Source organism: Crocodylus porosus, unplaced genomic scaffold (genome assembly GCF_001723895.1).
Source record: "Crocodylus porosus isolate Cpor-Errol unplaced genomic scaffold, CroPor_comp1, whole genome shotgun sequence".
Taxonomy (NCBI): domain Eukaryota; kingdom Metazoa; phylum Chordata; order Crocodylia; family Crocodylidae; genus Crocodylus; species Crocodylus porosus.
Window position 1 is genome coordinate 1387574 of NW_017728925.1, and position 24245 is coordinate 1411818.

The following is a 24245-nucleotide window of genomic DNA, read 5'->3' on the forward strand; positions in this document are numbered from 1 at the left end:
TCTGTTTTTGGTTTTTCAACCCATTTAGTGTAACAACTCTTTAACTGCCTGAAAGAAATTAAGAGGTAAAAATTTTTCAGTGTATTTAGGGATGCAGAAATGACAGGCCAAATTGTACCACAGTCCCTCTAGACCAGTGTCCCATCTCTGAGAGTGATCAGAATTAGACGCTTCAGGGGAAAATACAAGAAATCCTGCAACAGGCAAAAGCACTGTGCATTTCCATGGTTTCTCATAGTTTCAGGCATTTGCACAAAGGAGGGACATGGAAACATTTTACAAAACAGGGAAATGAGTGAAAAACACTGCAAGCTTGCTGGGCAATTAGGTGTACGGTGGGACATAAAACTATTTTTTACTCCCTTGTGAAACTCACAGGATTTCAGTCTGACAGAGTCAGCCCTGAAGAATGAGGCCCTGGATATTTTCTAACCACCTCCTCTTGATGGCATGGTTCACACTGATACCTCTCCACTGTCAGGATCTGATTGTTCAACTCCCAGTCAGCCCCAGTCACTGGAACACTAGTGGAAGCCACCCCACCCAGAGAGCTCAAAATCAGTTTTCTCCCAGATTTCTTTTCCAACGCAAAGCTGCTCCTTTTTATAATATGATATTGATACCACATTAATCATGCACACATGTGCATTCCCCACTCATGGTCCATCTGCTCACTGTCCTCTTTTACCAGAATCATCTATTTGTATTTTATGAGAGCTTTTAGAATTATATAATTATTCTTATATTATTATTCATATTGCAGCAGCACTTACTAAAACTACATCAAGACAAGGGCTGCATGGTGTAGGATGCTACACAGGCTCAGAGTAGCAAGAGATAATCTTTTCCTGGAAGAGTATAGAGCCAAAATTGTAAAGGCATCTAACTCCCTTAAACCTTACTACATAAAACAACACATAGTAAGGAGATGAAACACAGAAAAAGAGGAAAGCAGTTAACAACAGTGATGGGCACACAGAGCTAGAAAGACTAGTTATGTGCACTCAAGTGTCACTGAACTAGTCTTGCTGCTTTCCAAAGTTGCATGTCTTTTAATTTTATTTTTACTGTTGTTTAAAAGAAGTCTTGAGCTCCTCATCTAGGGGGAAGAGGAGGGTTTTTTTTAAAGGTAAACAGGTAGGCCTGCTGCTGTGTTGAAGCAGCAGGATTCTCCTGGAGTGGCAGGTTTCAATAACCTATCACAAGGCTTTTATGTGATCTTGCTTTTTCATGCCCTTCATAAACTTCCTTCCCCAAGTCCTAATACAAAATCTGGCTCATTAAAAAGAACAAATTGGTTTTCTGCTTATAGCAGTTACAGCATGAATTCAAGTTTTTGCCTTATTTAGGCAAATTTTAGCCGTAAGAAAATATTAGTATCGCCAGTAATAAAATGAACTGCGCCAAAGCATTTTAATTATGATCACTCTTTTGGAGAGAGCAATTCAAACAACTTTGTGAAATTATGGAGCGTCCAGTACAGTCAGCAAAGAGGCCATCAGTGAATTTAATTGGGCGGTCCAGTAGAAGTCCTTTCTACTTCACTAAAAACAAATGTTAAAGTTTTGGGGTACGATCTCACTGCACAGTTAATCTGAAATCTTGTACTGTCCAAACTAAAAAACCTCTCATCTGGCTTTGGAAAGGTGTTACGCCCATGTTTACTCAACACTCATTCTCTTCAGGTTGCCACTGAAAAATAAGCCCCCCAAACTGCTTCTGCTCAACATGCTCCAAACTCTGAACTGAAGCAGTAAGCACACTCCAAGAATATCCCTCACCACCCACCACCCCGCCTCAAGCATGTCAGAAACAGAGGCCTTGGAAGCTGCATCCAGGAGCACTCCTGGAGTAGTTACCTTGGTTTATCATGACTTAGGACCTGCCCTCTTTGCAGCAATCAGACTAGCTAAGTCACCCAAAAGTCGACAGCCCTCAAATGTCGTTTCCACAATTCCACTCAAACGTACAGACAAGTTCTTCCACAGTTGACATAAGTAATCAGAAAAGAGCACCTTAGCATGAAGAACTGAAGGATAGGTTCTCAGATAGATATGGCTGGGGGCTGAAACTGGGAGGATACAGTAAAGCAGGTTAAGCTTTGTTTCTGGGAACATTCGCTGCAGGTGCTCAGATCTGGGGGCCTAATCTTCTGTGTGAAAAAGGCAGCTTTAGCATATTTAAAAGTTACCTTAGATATAGCCAAACTTTCCTGGTTTTTCTGAACACCGGGCTGTTATGCTTGATTAAATATCACTTTCATTTAGAGATGCAGTTTGCAATAACAGGTACCTAGGTACCTAACTTTTCTACATTTTTCAGTGGCACTGACCTACACTCTTGTACAACAGTCATACAATCACATTGTGGGGTGTTCCTGGCAATCTCTCATCAAGCCTCCATGACAGAACAGTGCAGGCAAGGATACAGGCATCCATACCAGGATGAAACTCCAATGGTACAAAGCAAACAGGAACATTGGGCTAATAAAAAGTAATGCAAAAGTAGCTTTTGGCTTAAAAAAATGCCTGACCGATTACAAATAGTACCAAGAAATACTGCCTAAATGTTACAAAGCAATTTCAGAGACAATCATTGGAAATATGCACCCTTAATGAAGAAGTGGTAGTGAATTGCTTCCTCCACCCCTTTCTAGGAAGACATGCTGCAGTCATCCTCAGGACAAGTAAGGCTAAATTCAAGGCAGGTCTCTGCCATGTTATTTCTTTTCTCCTTTAAGGTGCCACATATCAACTGTATCATAACTGAATCACAGAAAATGGGGCTGGGGGGATCTTAAGAAGTCATCTCCGGTCCTGCCCAAAGGCAGATCAACTATACCTAAACCATCCCATGGTCAGACACTCTATAAACTTTAAACCCTGGATCTTATAACTGCCTTGTTCTGGATCCCATCATACTTACTGTCTGATCTTCTGGCAAAGCTAGGCCAACATACTTACTGACTAATCTCAGCTAGGCCCTGAGTAATGTGAGACTGAACAGTTTACATCCTCCCCTGTGCCAAGCGCATCACCTCTCTAGTGTTTCACATCAGAAACCAGCCTTAGTCATTTTCTTGGCCTGAGGCTCTATACATTTTGTTGACTTTTGCCAATGCAGAGGCTATTTTAATAAATATTGGCAGGTTTGATTTTAATTTTTAAGCCTCATTTAAAGAAGAATTTTAGTGGCTGAGACATTTGGTTATAAAGAGAAGGGAAGAAAGTACTGAATAATCTCCTGTCAGATGCAGCTCATAGATAAATCTGGCTTGTGTGTGAATTCTAGTGGTTTGCGATCATACACCCTCCAACGTGTTTATGTGAAACGTGTTTTCCCGTTGCACTGCAGTAATTGTTTTGCTGAGCTGGGTGATGGATGGTGGAGAAGGCTGTGTCTGGAAATGTGCTCAGAAGTCGACAGGAAGCTAAGGGGGCCCTTGCCAGGACTTCCTTCCTGTATACGAGGGGAGGAGAGAATGGGAAAAAAACTTGGCTGTCTCATACCCTGAGAAAAGTGCTACCCTTCCAGCTGGATTACAGTAAAAATAGTTTAATCTTTCACAAGATTAAAGTATCCTTCCTCTCTGACTCCTAGCGAAGTAGTAGGCTTAGTGAGGCTCAGACAATTAATTGTATTGAGGTTCTTCTCAAAGTTACAAGAAGCCAAGTCAGGTGTTGGAAGCTAAACAAATGGAGATTGTGTATGAGAGACCTCCAAACAGAGGGTCAACTTTATTTACAACACAGGTGGCAAACCACAGAAATTACTATAAATGATGATGAGACCCTATAGCCTGGTATCCTACCGCTGGACTCTGGCCCATACCAGATGCTTGAGTGAAGGCCTAAAACCTGGCAAAACGCGTATGTGGGACCATCTGCTCCTGAAGAGGGTTTCATCCTGGTGTTTGTTTATTAGAGACTGGGTCAAGCCCAAGCCCTGAAATATTAGTTTTAATATCCTTTCCCAAATGTTGTATTCATTCTGGTAACTTTGTGTGTTCCTGATATCCATGTCAGCATCCCCATCCCTTTTTAAATCTTGTGGAGCTGTTGGCTCAATAAATAATCTGAGTATGCTCGAGCTGTGTTCCACCCTTCACTAAGGTTTGCCTATGGAGCCTCCCCCCGAATGTCATTCTAACACTTCAAAAATGCTGGACTTTCCCCTCACACTGCTGATTTGCCCATCCCTACAATTTCTTGCCATGAACATAACTTTCATATCAACAACAAAAAATACACAAAGCACTGAAGAGTTAAAAGCAGAACTCACTGTTCTTAAATACTACAGAGGGATTTTTTTAGCGTTGCTACCAACTGTTCAATTTGTACGCCGACAGTTCTGGTGTGAGCACTGATTTAGGAAGCTTCCATAGTCTCACGCACCGTGTCAACATACCCTGCTCAGAGCAGGTCTGCCTGCTGGAGCTGTGCCGAGGACCATCAGCACCTTATTTCCAGGAGGTTCCATCTCAACACTACCATAATGAATGAAAATTGTAGAAAAAATTAGACAACCTCCCCCAAACCAAGGCCAAAACCAAAGAAATGGACTCTCACTACTCCTCACAAGCCAAGAAACAGAACTCTGGAACCACAGAAAAGAGGCTGGACTGAGCTCGCACAACCACCTCTACTTATGTAAAAAAGGGAAAAAAGGAGCAATCAGACAAAAAAAAACCTTGCCCAAAACCAAAGAATAGGGAACAATGGAAAGCACCAAAAACCAGCTCTCACATCAGAATGAGAATGGCCCTTTACAAGTGCACAGCTGAGCAGGAGCCTGGAATTTGCAGACACTGCTTTTGGGATATGAGGCTCTCAAGCTTCCTTCTGCTGTAGAGGCTGCTAAGAGATGTGGCATTAGCAGGCTTGGATGACAACACCACACTACAGAAGTTCATCAATAATGAATTGAGTAAGAGATTTGTGATGAATCTTAGGGCAGGCCAAGGAGTATAAAGCTAGGCCTTTATGGGTCATTACGCCACTGTTTATATATACACCATTAGCTCATAAGGTAAAAGACATACCTTTGTATTAGAAGGCTACTAATTGTTGGCAAATGACTAACAGAAAAAAGAACGGTTAATGGGTAATACCTGACTAAGGAATTGTGTAATACATTTTAATTAAAATTAGTATTCTTGTGAGTAGGTGGGGGCTATTAAAACATTTGCCATAATCAATTTTTAAAATCAGAGTTTAATTTCCAGAATTTTGACATCTGACTACAGTCAGAGAGCTAGAATACCCAGCCACCTTCAGGGCACAGTGTAAAATGCTTTTAGTTGATTCAGCACAGGAATCACCCCCTTTGTTTTATTTCTGTTTGTGGTTTAATTTCCTGATACTACATAAACAGGCAAAACAAATACAAAGCAAATCACATGGACAATCACTGATCCGAAAACAGGTTGAGTGCCTGGATAGACTGAAAACTCACCACCAGGTAGTTCGCTCGGGCTGCTCTCCTGATTCATCTTTTCTAGACAGACACAGTATTAAGAAGTTGAGCTAAAGATCTGTAGCCAGAGCTCTTGCTTCTAAAAGGAAAAAAAAAAATGGAGAGTTACCCCATGGGAACATTATAAGCTCTGACAAAGGAAATAGCAAATCTGCAGACTATACAAAGGGACACATTTGATCCTCAGCAAGGTAGGGGAAAAAGGAGTTTGGCATCTGATTTCTCACAGAAACTGCAGCACGTTTTGAAAGGCATGAGCCCTTGAGAGAGGACTTATTAAATCAGCCAACTAAGTAAGACTGGACACTGTCACCTAAGCACATTACACCAATTATTCCCACATGGTCAATGCAGCAGATTGTTGTTACAATTAACAACATTAACTTTTAGGTTCATACTTCACTCAGTGTCAGTTAAGGCCTCATCCCAGATGTCATCAGTTTATTTGTCTCCAGTAACAAAAACAGATACAAACAAATCTACATAGCCTCCAAACAGGAGGAAACAGTTCATCCAAAAACATGTTTGTATTCACTTCTCTGCCCCCATATTTGCGCATCAACCCATTCATTATTACATCTCGATTGTGGTAGAACTGAGAATAGAACCCCAGTCGCCTGAGTCCCAATCCAGTGCCTTAACCACAGCATCCTTCCTGGTGAATCACTACAGAATTGTTTATCAGGAAGGAAATTCCCCCTTGGGAGTACCCAGGCAGCATGTTCTTGTGGAATAGAAATGCCTGGAAGAACACAAATATGCTAGGCAAAGTAACAAGGGACTTTCCATTATTCAATAGCCTGGTAAAAGTTTACATCAGGTGTGTACACTTTGTGTCATTAAGGGTATTAGAAACAGATGAACCACAAACAGCACACAGCATGGAGTACATGGTGCTTCTGGATGGACGCTTGTGCACTTCAACTTGTAATGCTAGAAGACTGCCTATTCCTGGCTGTGTATCCCTCTAATGATGCAACGCTGAGTGTTCATGATCACCTGAAACTATCAAAAAATTATAGCCTACTCCAGCACACATTCCACCCAAACACATATGGGGTATCTTCTAATGGGGTAGGGTTCATGTAAACATCTCACACCGGGATGTTGACTCCCATATGCATAGTCACCAAAAAAATACAAGGGTGGAATAAAGGTTTTTAAATGGTAACAAAATAAAGCACTGTAATAATACTCTGAAAGGGTCATCACTTTGCTACTAATCAGTGCGAAGAACACCCCTGCTGAAGTGGTAAGTTCATGGCCCAAGACGCTCACAGGAACATGGCCTTGTTTAGTGGTCGGACGCAGAGGAAAACAACTTCTGCATTTATAAGCAAGAGTTTTTCAGGTTGCTCCCTAAAGGCCCAGACCACAGTCCCTGACACAAACACACATTTGGGCCAATTCCCAGAACTTGGACAAGATTTCTTTTAAATTCCTTCTTCAATGTAGTGGTACAGGAGTCCCAGAAGGGCTGACTCTGGAACCACAGAAAAGAGGCTGGACAAAATGTTGTGTTACATTCAGATCTATAAAACAGCTTTTAAATTACTTTTTCAACTTTTCCTCCCCATGAACCTCTGTCTCATTTGCCAGCCAGAACCATGAGAACCGCGCTCCAAGTCACACTTTTCCCCATCCAAGACTGCGCTGAAACTCATTTATAGGGTACCAGTACTGTAATGAAGAAGACAAGGCGGGTTAGCAAAGCACCAACTCCTTTCTTAAGGAGAAAGAGAGGTGGGAGCCATGCTGCCAGCCTGGGCCCTCCCCAGCTCACCCCAGTGGCAGTGGGAGACCAGTCCCAGTGGTGGGGTCTGCACTGGGCGTGCTGCGCCCTTTCACCTCCCACCCATGCTACTGGGGCTGCGTAGGGCCTGGTCCCGTCCTGAGGCAGGCTGGCTCAGCCTGAGGAGGTACGGTGGCAGCTGGAGCAGGCAGCACTGGGTCTGAGGGGTTGCCGGTAGCCCCTTGCATGGTGAACATGGCCCCAGGGTGTTCCTGAGGGGTGGCAGTGCAGCAGCTCCAGCTTGGGAGGCTGCTGTTGCAGCCCTAACACTCCCCCTGGGATCTCTGCTGAACTGCCACACCCCAGAAACAGCTGGGACTTCACTCACCACAGAAGGGGCTGGCAGTGGCCCCTCAGACCCGGCAATGCCCGCTCCAGCTGCTACAGCACCTCCTTGACAGGCCCTGCGCAGCACCAGTGCCGTAGGCAGGACAGGGAAGGATGCAGCGTGCACAGCAGAGTCTGCTCCACTGGGAGCAGACCTCTCCTTCTCCCTGGGTGAGCTGGGGAGAGCCTGGCCAGGCAGCACAGAGGGGTCTTGCAGATCTGGGCTGCATCAGCACAAAGGCGGCAGGAGGCACAGGAAGTCCGCTGCCTAACCCAGGATGCCCTAGTAGGGGGGCCAGGCAGACCCACCATGCAGGCGAGTCTCGCTGCTGTGACAGGAAGGCCCCAACCAACCTGTGTGGCATGTCCCTCCCTCCCCGTGGCAGCTGAATCCAGGCACAGGAGAGGTCCACAGCCCCGGCTCCATCTGCAGCCCAAGCCCCTGTCCATGGGGACCAGGGGAGCCCCAGCTTCACAGCTGGGAAGCGCCCCCTAGTGGCTCACTTATGCCCAGTGTCTTTCTCCCGTGGCTCCCCACCAGCTGCCAGGGGCCCACGCAGCACCAGAAACACGGTGAAGACATCAGGGGCCAGAGCTGTTTCTGCCGGAGTTCACTAAATGGTAAATGGTGAGCAATAAATGTCATTGTCATTTAACTGTTTACATCCCGAGTGGAAAGTGCCATTTCTTGGCTACCTGCAGGAAATTTATATTTCCATTTTAGCTACTTCCTCTAAAATTCTGTGCATTGTGATGGAATTTATCATTCTCCCTCTTCTTTCTGGATTAATTTGTGTGCCAGAATAATGAGCTGTCCTAAAATAGCAAATAATCTAGGCCCCATTTTTCACATACTTCTCACGTTTGGACTGCCCATGAGAGCAGGCCTCACCCATTCATTAGAGTAGTAAGATGTTCAAGATCTATAGCACCAGAGCAACTATACTGCCAATGACATCCCCCTCCTGACAGGCAAGAGAAAGGGAAAGCTGCTTGCTGTACAGTACCTGTTTTGAGTTTTCCTCTGCAGCCGTCTGCAGTTTTTCAAGTCATTGGCATTAAACGGACACATCCCATAATTTACAAGTGAAAGATTCTTGGCAGAAAAAAGAACCTTCAGGAGTTTGCTTCCATTTTCACTGAACAGTAAAAATCACAATTTCTCTTCTCTTCTTTTTTCTCTTCATTTGAACCTTGAAGGACTGTTTAAGCTGGCTTCTCTTACATCATAACAGAGAGCAGTAATTTAGGAATGCATGTGAAATTTAGTTCAATTGCTCTTCATGAACAGAGGCATTCTCCAATTTTGCTTTGCATGTCTGCCATGCTGAGTGACTCCGTCCAATCAAGGTCTGAAGAGATGATGGGCAGAGGAGGAAAATGGTCAGAAGTCTCATATGGAGTCTCTGTTTTTGAGACTCTTGCAGAATTTCAGTGTTTTCCCTCTTTGGCAAGTGGTAGTATCAATACTGTTACCATTTTGTGTTTGTGACATCATTATGCCATAGACAGGTGGATGGGTAGTTATTAATAACAACAACAACAACAAGCAAAATGCTACATACATTTTGCAGTAATTGAATCAGTCAATCTGAAGAATGCAAATGATCTGAAGTCAACTGAATTGATGTCTAGGTTATACTCTGATTGTCTTCACTCACCTTATCGTTTATAATGTCCTCAAAATTAAACTGAAGCTCAGGTAAACAGAAACGCTTTTTAACCTGACAAATGTTGGGTTCGCTATCATGTTTCCTTAGCAACAATTGAGGCCACAACAAACACTGCGCTGGGAACTGAAGGCCGTGGTTTCCTTTCAGCAGGGCCACCACACGGAGCCAACGAGATACCGAACCCTGAATTCTGTGCTTGGGAGGCGGGCAGAGGAAAACTGGCATTGTTTTCTCTCTGAGAGTTGGTTAATCTCAGTGTTGCCGACTCTCACAGTTTTATAACAAGCTTTTCTTTAAAGCCCCAGCTGCTGATATGAAAAAACCCGCACAAGGACCTCAGCTTACATTTCCTTAACAAAAGTGAGTTTCTAGTCCCCAGAACTGTGGAGAAAGGCTTCAGAAATGTGATGCGAGTAAATGAAGGGCTCAAAAACCAGCAAGGAAATTAATTTAAAGGAAATAATGTTTTATTTTTTTTAAAAAGATCATTTTTAAGAGAGCATCAGCATTTCTAAGCCAGTCACACTAATCTTAGGGATCTGAATACCCCTTGAATACCAAAATCTACACATGAACCCAGCACTGATGGCTGGAACTAAGGGCGTTTATACACATGCTCCAAGAAGTAGGGGAGCAGACGGCTTTAATTAGAGCAGCTCCAAGAGTCACTCTAATTAAAGCCCCCGCACCGTCTTATGTATCAGCACCCCCATGCTTAAAAACGGTGGCGGGTGCACTTTATCTAAAGCTCAAACAAGTTTTAGTTCAAGTGCCCCCACTGCCATTTTTAAGCACGCAGATGCTGATACACAAGACCCTGGAGGCTGCTGGAGCACAGTGATTACCACACTCCAGCAGACTCAATTAATTGCATCTCACTGCTTGTGTATATAGGGTTAGCATACACCCAGATTTTCCCAGATATGTCATCTTTTTGGGTCCTCCCACCTCTGTCCAGGCAGTTTTTTTAAATATCAGAAATGTCCAGGATTTTGTTTTGCCTCTGCCCTAACAAGGAGCTGCTTGGGGCTTGGGGCAGCAGGGAAAAGGCAATTAGAGGCAGGGCATCACATGCTCTGCGCGTGGACCCAGCAGCTACAGGCTGGTAAGAAAAAAAGAGAAAGAGTGTGTGTGCGCACACGTGTATGCATGTGTGTATGTGCTTACATGTGTGCGCACAGGCATGCCTACTGGTGCTGAGGCTGAAGCAGAGCAGGGGAAAGGGATGGGGGTGCAGTTCTCCAGGGGCATCAGGGAGCTGTGTGGGCAGCAGAGCTGGGGGGGGCAAGGGGCTGTGGGTCAGGAATGAGGGGCACTGGTAGGGCTTGGGGGGGGCAGGGGGCTGTGGGTGAGGGGTATCAGAAGGGACAGGGAGGCTATGGGTTGGGAGTGAAGGGCACCAGTATGGTTTGAGGGGCAGGGCACTGTGGGTCAGGAGTGAGGGGCAGCAGCACCGCTGGGGGGCTGTGACTTGGGAAGGAAGGGCAGGGGTAGGGCATGGGCATATGACTACCCCCCAATCATATACCCCCCTTCCCCCCACAAATGTCCTCTTTTCTGAAACTGAAAATATGGTAACCCTAGGTATAGATCTTAAATAATTACTTGTTAGTACTAAATTCAGTTCACCTTTGCTTGCTTTCTGACCACTTAATGTAAGAGCACAGAAGACATCCAGCACTGCTCAGCCCATCCCAGAAAGTAAGCATGGAGGTATGCACGTGCACATCCTTTTAATATCCTGTCAAAGGTATCTAGGGTCTGATACACCAGGCTTCAGTGATGTTGATTATCTTTGGACTATGCCCTAAACCCTTGTGTTTCATTCTTTTAGTTACCAAGGAAAGGTGATATCAATCTGGTATGCCATGCACGTTAACTTACGATTTCTTTGTTCCATTTAATTAATCAGAAACACATGTGAATGCATATATTATTTCTTATATTGTAGAAAAGTTATGAAATATTAAAAACAAGTTCAAGCTATTCTTAATGCATAGATCTGGCTATACCAAACCCCTATACTTTATATCCTGACAGCAACGGAGCAGAAAAACAACAACCAACACCAGAGGAGGGAAATAAAAATAAAAAAAAGTCTGCAAGCAACGAATGTCTGAATTCTGTTCAGAAGCAGTCAGGGAAGTTTCATTTCTTTATCAATGGTCAGAAATGTGCAGAACTGCACTGGCCCACAGGGAATTGGCCAAGATGCTCATCTCTGACCCATCTGGACCCAGCTTGCACAGCATTCCAGAAAAAAAGGAGTGTGGCAGAGTCTGATGCTCTTGGGGCAGAGACAGGCAACCCTCTCACCCCACCCCCCAAAAACACAAAACTAACAAAACCACAAAACAGTGCTTTACTGGCGCTTGCTTAAGCACAGCACCTGGTTTATTACAATTATTCTCATGGGCCGACCCATAATTTTCTGTCACTGACATGCCTAGAGCATTCAAAAGCAATTCTATTTCTTACTACATTTTTAAACAAATTCCCAGATAATCATAATAGCATTCAGTCAAACAGCTGGGCCTTGGTGGATATATTCAAACAAAATGTAGTTGAAGTTAGTAGTTCAGGTGAACTGAACATGTGCTTGCTGTGTCATGCTACCTCTGTCATTTAAAATTTTAAAAAAGTGAATGACAAAACATATGTGGATATATATCTGAGTCTTATGGGTTACTGGGGCTATCCTTTTAACTCAACTTGATACTAAGTTCACATGCATACTTTACAGCAGTCTGGGCCAACCAGACCTGCCACAGATTAGCCCAGGAGTGGGCAATTATTTTGGGCGGAGGGCCGCTTACTGAGTTTTGGCACGCCATCAAGGGCTACATGACAGGCAGCCCACAGCAGATAAATATTAATTTTCTAAATTTTTTAGGGACCCCACGGGCTGGATAGAATGGCCTGGCGGGCCGCATCTGGCCCCCGGGCCACGTTTTGCCCACCCCTAGATTAGCCCCACATCCTCCCTGCCACTGCTTGATTGGCTGCTTGGCTTTCTGCTTCCTTCCCTATCTGTCACCACGCCGCTTGTTCCCTCCCTGGTTTGCCATGTGCCACACACAACAACCATCTGTGTCCCCTCTGCTTAGTATCACCTCTGTGCATACTTTAGCAGAGACTCTTGTTAAAGGAACACACATTAAGAACATAGAAATTACTGTGTCATCAGATCAGACATAAAATTTGATATCCAGTTCAGGGACAGTGACTTCCGTTTCTGCATACAGCTTGTAGACCCCACTATGATACCAATAATAAATATAACAGAATTCACTATGTGAATCAGTGCCTAACAGTTCATACAATCAGAATCTGAACATCAGAAGACAACAACCACATCCTACATGTTTCAGTCAGAAGCACTGGAATCTCACCACCTCTCTCAAGTAGAGGGGCAGAAACGACAGACTCTGGACCACCATTTCCCTTTCTAAACAGGAAAAATAATTTACTCATGCTACAAAACTGAAGTAACTTTAATGACATGGTCCTTGATTGATTTCCCAGAAATGCAATAAGGAAGACTCATTTCCCAAGGGTGGATAAAGATGATCAAACAAAACCTTTTTTTTTTTTTTTTTTTTGAGATGAGACAAACCCTGCCTTCAAAAGACTAATCCTTCCACAGCTGGGGCACAAGGAGCTGAAAATGCTTGAAGGGTTTTGGCAAGAGCCTTTAGCAATCTCTTTCTCAGAAAATGTGTATTTGCAGGCAAACTATAATTCTTAAAGCATGGGTGAGTCAGAGGAAGGACGCAGTGAAGCATATATCACACAGCACTCTCTTTGCTGTCCCATTCACTCCCGTGCATCTTCTAACTCAGCTCTTTGAAGAAAACGGTTCTTGTCCCCATGGCTTTTGTGTCAGAGCCAAAGACAGCCACAGAAGAAGAGGCAGTCACCATCTCTGCCATCAGGTTCTCCTGCAAACTAACTTTTTGCTTTACCTACAATACAGTTTCCTTGCTTCCTTCCTGAAAGTCATTTTCAAGAGCTGATCAAGAGGAGGTTCATTGCACCTAGGGAAAGGGAAGCTGCCATTGGCCTGCAACCCCCTGACTTCTATGTCATCAGGCTTTACTTACTTTTTGACAGATATCCACGCCTTCGCTTGCCACAACCTCAAAATGCCTGACAGTCCCAACACAGCAAATATCTTACTCCCTGAAAGCCCAGTCCCCACAAATATACTTCTCTTGAGTCACACGCACATCTACATGAGACATTTACTGCAGAGCTGCCTAATTAGCTCAGCAGTAAAGTCTCAACGTCTACACATGCAGCCAACCCTATTAGACCACAGGAAACTAATCAATTCCACTGCAGGTTAGTACTTGTAAATCCTACGGAGGAGTTCTTCAGTGAGCAGCACCATACATGTAAATGCTGATACAGCTGGCTGGGGCATGAGGGTGCTCCAGTGCAGAGGTTGCCTGCTGGCTTGCCCCCACGCTGGAACACCCTGATGCCCCCACCAGCCCCTCTGCAGCACAGTAAGCTGGGTTGGGACGGCCCCCCAGGCTTGCAGGCTGACCCCCAGACAAGGGCTGCTCCAACCTGGCTCAATGTGCTGCAGTCCTAGGCACACGTTCAAACACGGCACCCAGAAGCAACAAACTCCGGTGCAGTACGCACTGGAGTTTATTACTCCATGCTAACAGCACATGTAGATGAACCCACTGCTACTCATCTGGCACTTCCCATCCTCTTCTAAACTCCTAGCTGACTACATAAACTTATTTTTCTCTTCTATACATCCATGCAAAAGTAATAATGCAGCCCTAAATCCCTATTCTCTTCCACTCTCCCTTTCCTTAGGGCAGGCATCCAGCCTGCCAAGTGACTGTATCCAACCCCAAAAGTTGGGGTGTCAGCAGGAAATCACTGGTGCTGGGGGCAAGAGGAGGTGGTACCATTTGGGTCAGAAGTGGTGGTGGATGGGTCTTTTTCGACCTGCGGGGATGTAGGCAGTGGGGTCCCCCAGAGCTTGGTGCTCGGGCCCACACTGTTCAACATCTTCATCAGCAACTTGGATGAGGGGGTGAAAACCACCTTGTTCAAATTTGCAGATGACACTAAGATGTGGGGAGAAGTGGGCATGCTGGAGGAGAGGGACAGGCTGCAACTGGATGTAGACAGGTTACAGGGGTGGGCGGATGAGAGGAGGATGGGATTCAATACTGACAAGTGCAAGGTATTACACCTAGGGAGGAAGAACCAGCACCACACCTACAGGCTGGGGAACTCCCTTCTCATCAGTGCAGAAAAGTATCTTGGAGTCATCACTGATGCCAAGATGAACATAGGCCACCAATGTGGGCAGTCAGGAAGGCTAACCACACCTTGTCATGCATCCACAGATGTATTTCAAGCAGGTCCAAGGAGATGATCCTCCCCCTCTATATGACACTGGTCAGGCCGCAGCTAGAGTACTGCATCCAGTTCTGGGTGCCGCACTTCAAGAGGGATGTGGACAGCATGGAGAGGGTCCAGAGGAGGCCACTCGCATGGTCAGGGGGCAGCAGGGCAGGCCCTGTGAGGAGAGGCTATGGGACCTGAACCTGTTCAACCTCCACAAGAGAAGGCTGAGAGGGGATGTGGTGGCCATCTACAAACTGGCCAAAGGTGAACAGTAGGCTATGGGGGAGTCCTTGCTTCCCTGAGCACTACTGAGAGTAACAAGGAAGAATGGCCATAAGTTGACAGAGAGTAGATTCAGGCTAGACATCAGGAGGCAGTACTTTACCGTCAGGGTGGCTAGGAGCTGGCACCAACTTCCAAGGAAAGTGGTGCTCACTTCTACCCGGGGGTCTTCAAAAAGAGGCTAGACAATCACCTAGCCAGGGTCGTTTGACCGCAACATCCTTTCCTGCCATGGCAGGGGGTCAGACTTGATGATCTGCTCAGGTCCCTTTTGACCCTACCTACTATGAAACTATGGTGGTCCACGTTCAGATCTAGTTCCATTAATTTGGCCTACCACACCTAAAAGGTTACTAATCCCTACCTTGGACACCTGTGATGCACTTTACAGCAGTGTGAGCAGATTCCCCTGGATCTGCTTACACTGCTACTCACAAAATGGCAGTGGGTGCTCTTTAACTAATGCTCAACGCACCAGCTTTAGTTAAGTGATCCTATTGCCATTTTTCAGCATGGGGATGAAGATATATGTGATGCTAGAGTCTGCTGAAGCATGGTAATGACTAAGCTCCAGCAGACTCGATTAACTGAGTCTGCTCTGACGTGCTGTAATTACAACATGTCGGAGCAGCCTCTGTGTACATGTACCCTTAGTGTCCAACACAGCTGCTTCTTACCCTGCATTAACACACAGAAAGGATGCTGGCTCTGGATCCAGCGTGGCAATACAGATCTCTTTTTGTGTGCAAAACAGGCAAAAAGTGAGTCTATATGCTGGCCTCTGGCACCCTCTGCTGGCAAAATTTAGCCTGCTTTTGTCATTCAACAAACCCAACCAACAATCATTAACACAAAAGTACAGGTTACTTAGGATTAATGTGCCATTTCCACTATTCTGCCTACTCCCTCCTTTTGTTTGTGAACACCTGCACAGGAGCAAGTTGCTCTCTTCTAAATATGTGCCACATGTCTTTGATAAAATGACACTAATGGCAGATACCCCTGCCACCCTTGACAGCTTAGTCTATAGAATAACCACCTTCCATAAAAGAAATCTATTTTATGCTCTTTCAGATCTCATTCTTCCTTAGTAGTACCAAATGCCTTTTTTATTTTTTTAATTTCCCATCACCCATACGCAAAAACAAGCCTTGCAGAATCCTACTCTGTCTCAAGATATCTTTAAAAAAAGTGTGCATCAAGCTGATGACTTATAGTTCAGTACTAAATTTGAGAACACAGAGTATAATAAGGCATAACACACACAACTCAGACAGCGAACAACAAAAGGACCCAATGTGTACAACCATGAACAACACATGTCCCCAGTGGCTGGGGGGACACAGCGGTGGTGGGAGCAGTGGGAGCGTGGTGGCAGTGAACGGGGAGCTCCCGCAGATGCCACTGGTGCTGTGAGCAGCAGCGGGGTGGGGGGTTGCAAGCACTAACCAATGGTTGGCAACGGCAGCCAGCAGGAATTTCAGACCGCCCACAGATGTAGTCCCTGCGGTGGGGTGGCAAGCGGCAGGGTGGCAAGCGGCGACTGCCTGCAGGCGCCGCCAACAGTGTCAGCAGCGCCTTTTCGTAGGGGGTGTGCTTGCCATGCTCAGCGGGTGCATGTGCACCTGCGTGCACCCCCTATGCATCACCCCTGTGTACAACCAGAAATGCTCACTGTGAAGGTACAATAATGGAGTGCTCTGCAAACAGCAAATACTAAAACCAAATACTTCTGCTGGAACCAAATCACTGATGCACTACTTCCTGCATATCATATTGTACCCACTAACAAAGGAAAAGATACGAGTTTATTTGTGTGTAACTAATGAAATAGAAACATGCGCTGCTGGAATTTGACAACTTTGGAAGGTTTGGGGTTTCTGCCCTTACTATATTGCTATTCTCTTATATTTTCTTTCGGGAAATTTTTCTATTATTGTACATATTGGCAAGGATGGGGGAGGAAGACTAGTACAGTCCATTGTTTATCAACTGACATGCACAAAGTAGTCAGAAGGCAATTTGCAGGCTTAAGAAATTTTTTTTTGTTTGAAATGCTATTTGGAACATACAAACAAAGTCATAGCTCCCTGAGTTCAAAATCAAATTGTATCACATCTAGTAAAGGCTCTGCACCTCAGCAGGACTAACCCCATGCTAAATGTTTAACTCTGTCTGATATTAAAGAAAAAAAAAGCACTGGATAGCAACTATATATACAAAACTGTAGCCTAAATAAAAATGTTCAGCAATTTCTCAGCAGAGGAAAGTAAGGAGCCATATTGGAAAAACCTTTCCAATCTTCGTTGTAATACACCACAGAAAGTATTCAAAACAACTGCAACATATACAATACTTAAAAAAAAAAAAAACAATTTTAAGACAACCAAGAGCCAAGTAACCAAGATGTTTTTAATAGTAAGATGTATATCCCTCTTTAATATTGGATACAGGCCTAGATTTCTTTAAGTGCTTACAATTCAGCATCTTTGGAGTTCCTTTTTATATTTCACTTTTCTCTACCGTTTCCATTTCTAGAACAGGCTTTTAATAATACTGTCAGCAGAAATCCCTGGGTACTCCAAATGTGATCTCACTACTTCTTAAAATAGTGCAAAAATAATTTTATTTTGACTCTCATAGCATCCTTATGTTTGCTCCCACATGTTTTGGTTGCAAGTTCAGGCACAGGCACTAGAACAACAGTACCGGCCCAGGGGTTTACCGACTGTCAGCATTCAGCTCAGTATTTCATAGCAAAAAATAAACAAATAAAAAAGTTTGATGATTTTCTTTCAGGTTTCTGGTGAAGCCTCATTTATCTTACAAAAACCCAATTTCTCTGAAAGTTATTCTGAACTGAATACCTTTCGCTTATATATTGAATTGGGTAGTTTGGCACTAGTGAATTCCTAACACAAAGACGGTAAGAGAGCATGAAATGAGTTAAGCTCACTTATCTTTAATTGATTTCAGTGGGATCTGGAGTCTCCTCACTTCATGTGATCAGCTCCAAAATGAGTAAGTGTAGTGTACTGGCTTGAGACCACAGCTTTGAAGGCAGAGCTAGAGCGGTGAGGAATCTTAAAAAAAACCACAACACCAACCAGCACAGCTACGCCAGCAACCTCCCCCTCACACCAGACAAGCTTCACAGGCAAAAACTTGTGGCTGGTATAGTTCATGTCTTTCAGGGAAATGATTTATATAGTTGGCAAAAGAGCTCCTGTTGCCAGCAGAAGTGGTGTCTCTGCCATACAGCTGTAGCTTTGGCAGTACGGCGTTGCATTTGTCCTGGGACCAGTTGTGCCTGTGTTTGTTCTAAACAAAAGAAGTCACAGAATTGGCATGTACACACATCACCTTTTCAGTCGGGGTTTAACAAGAGGCTAAATGCACTGCTGCTTTTCTGCCATTGATCCAATGATGCAATCCCAGAACAACCATTCAGATGCACTTTGCAGATACCATGGGACAAACTGTCAGTGCTCCTTTCCCACTTCGTAGGGTTTGTCCTGGGACAACGGACATGCCCCTTGCCTTCACTTGATCTATAGATGCCTGTGTTCTCTGGACTCTTTTCAGGTGGGACTTGAACATGCACCTCACCAAGAGCAGGGCAGCTACAGGGACCCACCGGGAAGTGTGGCAGCTAAAACAGGTATGTAGACTCACTACTACCTGATGTTCAAAAAGAGATGTTCTGGCTGCGTGTTGCCATTTAAACAGAGAGGTTACATACAGCTAAGATATCCCTAGGGCAGTGGACAGCACACAAAGTCAGGCCAAGCCCAACGTAAAGCAATGCAGTGTGGGATAGAAGTGGGAGGACAGCCCGAAACAATGAATGCATATACACAAACCTTAAAGCAAACAGGTTCACTGTGAAATGGAACTCTTCTTGTTCCAATGAGAACTACATACCAAAACTGAAAATACCAAATAATTTGAATTATAAACAGACTGGTTGTAAACAAAGGGCAGTTTAAAGTGAATTAAGTGCAGGTGCTCTGATCTAACTTCCCCAGGGTCATATCCTTCAAGGACATTTCTGTTGTGCCTCAGAGCCTCCAGGAGCAGAAGGAGAATCAAAGGCAGCATGCTGGAAAGAGAAAGCTACAACTTCCTAAAACACAGTAAATCTCCTCTAATGCTCTTGCCATCCACAAAGTATGGCTGAACTGAAATGATACCCCCTTCTTCAAAGCTGAGGGTGGTGAACTTGGCAAAACTAAAACTGAAGAGAGACCTGATTATCACTAGTATATAAGCATGGCGAAAGCAACTGCACTGGGAAAATCAATGGATCTAAATCTCTTTAAGGGTCTCTTTACAACCTCACAAAGTCTACCAACTTGCAGAGCCTATTAACAGAGTGATAAAGAACTGGGCAAGCTTTTTTGACTCGCATCAGAAACCCTCACACTTCCACAGTGTTGGGGGAAAACTCTCACTGACAAGATAATGATTTAAGAGCCATTGATCATTCAGGGAAACAGAACAACTTTTACAAACTGCTGCTGTGCCTCAGAGTTACAGTAAAGTAGCAAGTGAGGTGCCAGCATTGGATTCCACAGGCAAGCCACTTCCATTTGCACCTCCCGACTTTGCCCTGTACAGCATCAAACACAATGTTGGTGCTTAAAATGAAAATAATAAACTTGAGGCCCCCATGGGCACATGCATGAAGATTTGCATATTACAGAGAGTCTTCAAATACATGGGGGAGTAACACAAATCTTTCTGTATTTTCAAATATTTTTAAAAGGGCAGCTGTAGTTCACTCTCTTTAGGGACAGGGACTTTGTGCTGGCGACCCCTCTGCTCAGCCATTTGAAAAAGGAACATTGAGAAAATAAAAGATATTTAAAACAATCTGATCTACGCTTAATCAATGCTTTAAACTTTATCAGTGCTTCCCTCCCACTCCCCCCAGCGACACTCAATGGGTAGAGAGGTATTGTCTTCCACAGTCAGGGTGAGTAAGGACGCTGAAGCACGGCACAACTCAGTTGCTCTGTAAACTCCAGCAAACAAAGAGGCAGCTTACAAACGCTAGGATTAACAATGAAGAAAGAAAGCTGCAACTTCTCACCAACATGGGGCATTTAATCCTGAAATGCAACACTGGAGGCAAGTTAAAAATTCTTTATTCACACCATCTCTGACAGTGTTCAAACCTAGAGATTTTGCTAGTACAGTATTTAAACAGACATCATCCTATAGCAATTAGTTGAATGGTATTCAGTCTGTGGTGACAAACCCCAAAAATGACAAACATCCAAGAAAATACGTTAAGGTGGTACAAAACTAATAATAGTAATAATAACCACGATCCCCTAGTTGAATGCCAGAAATCATAATGCATACAACATAAAAGCTGATTTTCATAAATAATCCAACATTCACATCTGCTCCAAAACTCTTTCATACAGCATATTTGTAGTGTTATTTTAGCCAATACTAGCATGCTAATGAAGAGATGCCCAACAGATGCCAATATACATACACAAATTTATTATAAAACATCTATTTACAGTTCTGTTGCTTTCATATGCATATTAAAATGCTTTCAGATGTCAGTTCTGAATACAGGATTTTTTTTGTCTTCCCTGATACTGAGAAGCTATGGATTAGAGTCAATGATACTAATACCACAATTTCAAGGTGTGATTTTTATTCATACATTTAGCAAATAACAAGCAGGCTTTGAGAATAAACCAAAATTTGAAAATACTTGCCCAACACTGTGTAACCAAGAGGCCACATGGTGCCCACCTGTTTTGAACCAGGCTTTCTGAGGTCTTTGGGTAAATTCAGAAGAAAGACTAAGTGGGAAAATTTACTACTTCTTAGCCAAGTTGATTTTATACTGAGAATCCTTTGGACTCACCACGCTTACCTAGTTGCAACCGACAATCAGTGATCTGGGTTTTCCGTTTCCCATGGATAAAAAAATGCAGATTTTCCCTTTTACCCAAGAAAAATGTAGATTTTCATTTTAATGGAGAAACATGTGGATTTTGCTCTTTTGCAAAGAGCTTTCTGCAGGCTGGCAGAGTGCCAGCCTGCAAGGGGCTGGGGGGGAGTGGGAGGCAGGTGGTCAGGCAGGGGGGGCCATGTGCAGGTACATCACAAGTGGGCGATTATTTCAGGTGGAAGGCCACTTAATGAGTTTTGGTGAGCTGTCAAGGGCCGTGCGGGTAGCCCTGCCCCTTGACAGTTGCCCTGGCCCTTGGTTGCCATCTTGGGACCAGAAGTCCCACCCCTAACCCCTAACCTTTGCCATGGGAATTCCCTCTCCTTGCCCCTCTGAAAGTATGCTTTTTGGGAGGGGAACCAGAAAAAAACCAAATCGTGCATTAAAAGTCAAACACTTAGTATAGTGTATTGTAATTTTATTACAAAAAATATTTTTGTCATGATTTATGTTTGCGTACTATATATAGAAGTGACTGCATAATAACTCAAAAATATATTCTTACTCTTATATATTGCTGGGGGGGTATTAAGTGACTCTCAAGCTAGTATTAGAGAAAAAAGAAGAAAAGGTGTTAGAATCATTCATTCTATTTGACACCTTCTCCTCACACTCGGACTTCTCTAGGTACAACTTCTATTCTAATCGGTGAGGGAGTGTATGCACATGAAGTCATTCAATTAATGCCACTAAACTAATTCGCCTGAAACTTCTGGTGCTCTGTGCCCAACAGCAGAGAGTAGGTGGTCAGTCTAGATTGAAACCAGGAGGGCAACCACCTCTAAGTTTAAAGCCAGAAACTAAATCAAGATTTTATTTGCATTTGGGATAGTGGAGTTCTGGCTCTCCCATGCCCTAAGAAAACACTACACTTTGTATAGCTATATGACAACAGCAATGCCAGAGCCTGCCTACAGAGTGCATGATACCAACTGGGGGGGAGGGGGGGTGACCAAAGAGATGCAACACAGAAAGATGGCACACTTATGACAAAGTTTGGTAACTGGCAGCAGGAAAGACCAAAAAAGGACATATCTTGCCCACCCTTGTAATTGTCTCTTATCTGTGAGGAAGAGAGCCAGGGGCAGATAACCACTCCATAACCCTATAGTCAGTGGGGGCTGAGAGTGGATTTGCAGGCATTGATGCTGCTATCTCATTGTTTAGGCTGCAGTTCTCATCTGGTGTTGTGGTGTGTTATTGTTGATCATGGTTACTATCTTTCAGAGCTCAAACAGTTATGAAAGTGTCCCCGGGAGAGAAGAAAGAGAAAACACTGCTGTAGAGAACTCTCCTACTGTACACAGTGCTAAAACACAGATGCCTTCAGAGCCTAACGTGTTGCCATCCTTTTATCAACCCCTGAGTAATCAAACAAGCCGCTTGTCAAAGGGGCAGTCCTTGTTTGTGTGACTTGTGTCCTGCAAGTATAATGGGATAATCTGCCTTTCCCCAGTTCCTCTAAACAGCTGGGTGATGCACTCTGCCCTGGAAGGAAGCCTCCGCTCATCTGTCACTCTTCTCCATCCAGCAGATAGCTGCTGCTCCACGCAGCATCAGAAGCCAAGCCGAAGACAATAACAGGCACAACAGCAATCAATCTGCTACGAAGCCACTACAGAGCTCCCCAGTCTTTGAGGAGCTGAAAGAACAATTAACAAGAAAGAAGATGCAATTCCTGGATAGGGACGACAATTAAGACTGCATTCATCTACAAACTGCAAAGGAGGATGCTGAAATACCAGGTTTTCCAGTACAGTCTTTTCACTTCAGTATCAAAGGAGACAGAAAAAAGTTTTGAATGATAAATGCAAAGGCCTTAATAAGATGGCGTCAGACTCATGGTTATCTGCATGGTTGTCTATTCCAGCACAGTGGGTTATTAGGCAATTGTTAACGAGATTTATTCAGCCATATTTAAAAAATGATCTTCAGTTCTGAGTTCAATTCCTCAGGTCTGATTTTTCATGGCAGTAATCACACACAATTCCAACAGACTTCAACAACTGCTAGGGTACCCAAGCATATTTGAAAAAAGGCACTCTGCCATTAATATCAGTCATCCATAATTATATGGTCTCAACCCTTTTTTTTTTTTTACCTAAGCATTTATACGCTTCAAGAAATGCAGCCACATCCCATAAAACACAGGTTACTTGGCCTCATTCCTCTAAGCATACCCAAAGAGAACAGAAAACAAGCCTGTTATAAAGGTGCCATTATTTCAACCAGGTATATCAAGAAGTTATAACAGTAAATTTTACCCTTGTGCTTAGACACTGTATCACAAGAGGCAATAGATGCATTTTAGAAGCTGGTAAAATTTGTGCAGTTGTTGTTTTTACACATTTTTTAAAACTGCAGCCATTCCTCTGGCATCCAGATGTCATCAAATACTTAACACATCAAATACTTAACACAATATAAATGTAATTTCCCAGTAAGAAACCTAGTTATACAGTACAACAGAGGAGACCTGTACTGTGTAAAAAGTGGCTACTTGCAAGAAACCATAGTAAACAACTGTGGAAAACCCCGCTACCCATGAAGGAAATATACATTTCTTCCTAATTCCCTTTGGTGGCTGGTTTATGCCCAGAAACATTAAATTTTCTGTCCTTTATATCACCCCTGAACAATTTTACCCACCTGGTAAAAAGTAATGAGTTTTGTTGCACATTCTTTTATGGTCAGGCAAGCAAAATACATACTTTCTATTATAGTTTCATAGTTGGTAGGGTCGGAAGGGGCCTGAGCAGATCATCAAATCCGACCCCCTGCCATGGCAGGAAAGGATGTTGGGGTCAAATGACTCTGGCTAGGTGATTGTCTGGCCTCCTTCTGAAGACCCCCGGGGTAGGAGCAAGCACCACTTCCCTTGGAAGTTGGTTCCAGCTCCTAGCCACCCTGACTGTGTAGTACCACCTCCTGATGTCTAGCCTGAATCTACTCTCTGTCAACTTATGGCCATTATTCCTCGTTACTCCCAGTAGTGCACGGAGGAACAGGGACTCTCCCATAGCCTGCAGGTTCAGGTCTCATAGCCCCCACTCGTAGGGCCTGCCCTGCTGACCCTTGATCATGTGGGTGGCCCTCTTCTGGACGCTCTCGATGCTATCCACATCCCTCCTGAAGTGCGGTGCCCAGAACTGGATGCAGTACTTCAGCTGCGGCCTGACCAGTGTCGCATAGAGGGGGAGGATCACCTCCTTGGACCTGCTTAAGATGTATCTGTGGATGCATGACAAGGTGCAGTTAACCTTCCTGACCACATTCCCACACTGTCAGCCCATGTTCATTTTGGAATCAATAATGACTCCAAGATCCTTTTCTGCCT

General features: G+C 44.2%; 1 protein-coding gene across 5 annotated transcripts in view; it reads right to left on the reverse strand.

Annotated features, from left to right (window-relative positions):
- EXD3 (exonuclease 3'-5' domain containing 3) overlaps positions 1–24245 on the reverse strand; it is a 430752-nt gene that overhangs the window by 338383 nt on the left and 68124 nt on the right. For all 5 annotated transcript variants that reach the window (XM_019540506.1, XM_019540505.1, XM_019540504.1 and 2 more), the window contains exon 3: positions 5455–5554. In XM_019540506.1, coding sequence (XP_019396051.1) covers positions 5455–5491 — 37 coding nt within the window. In that variant the 5' untranslated portion in view covers positions 5492–5554. The remainder of the gene's footprint in view (positions 1–5454; positions 5555–24245) is intronic.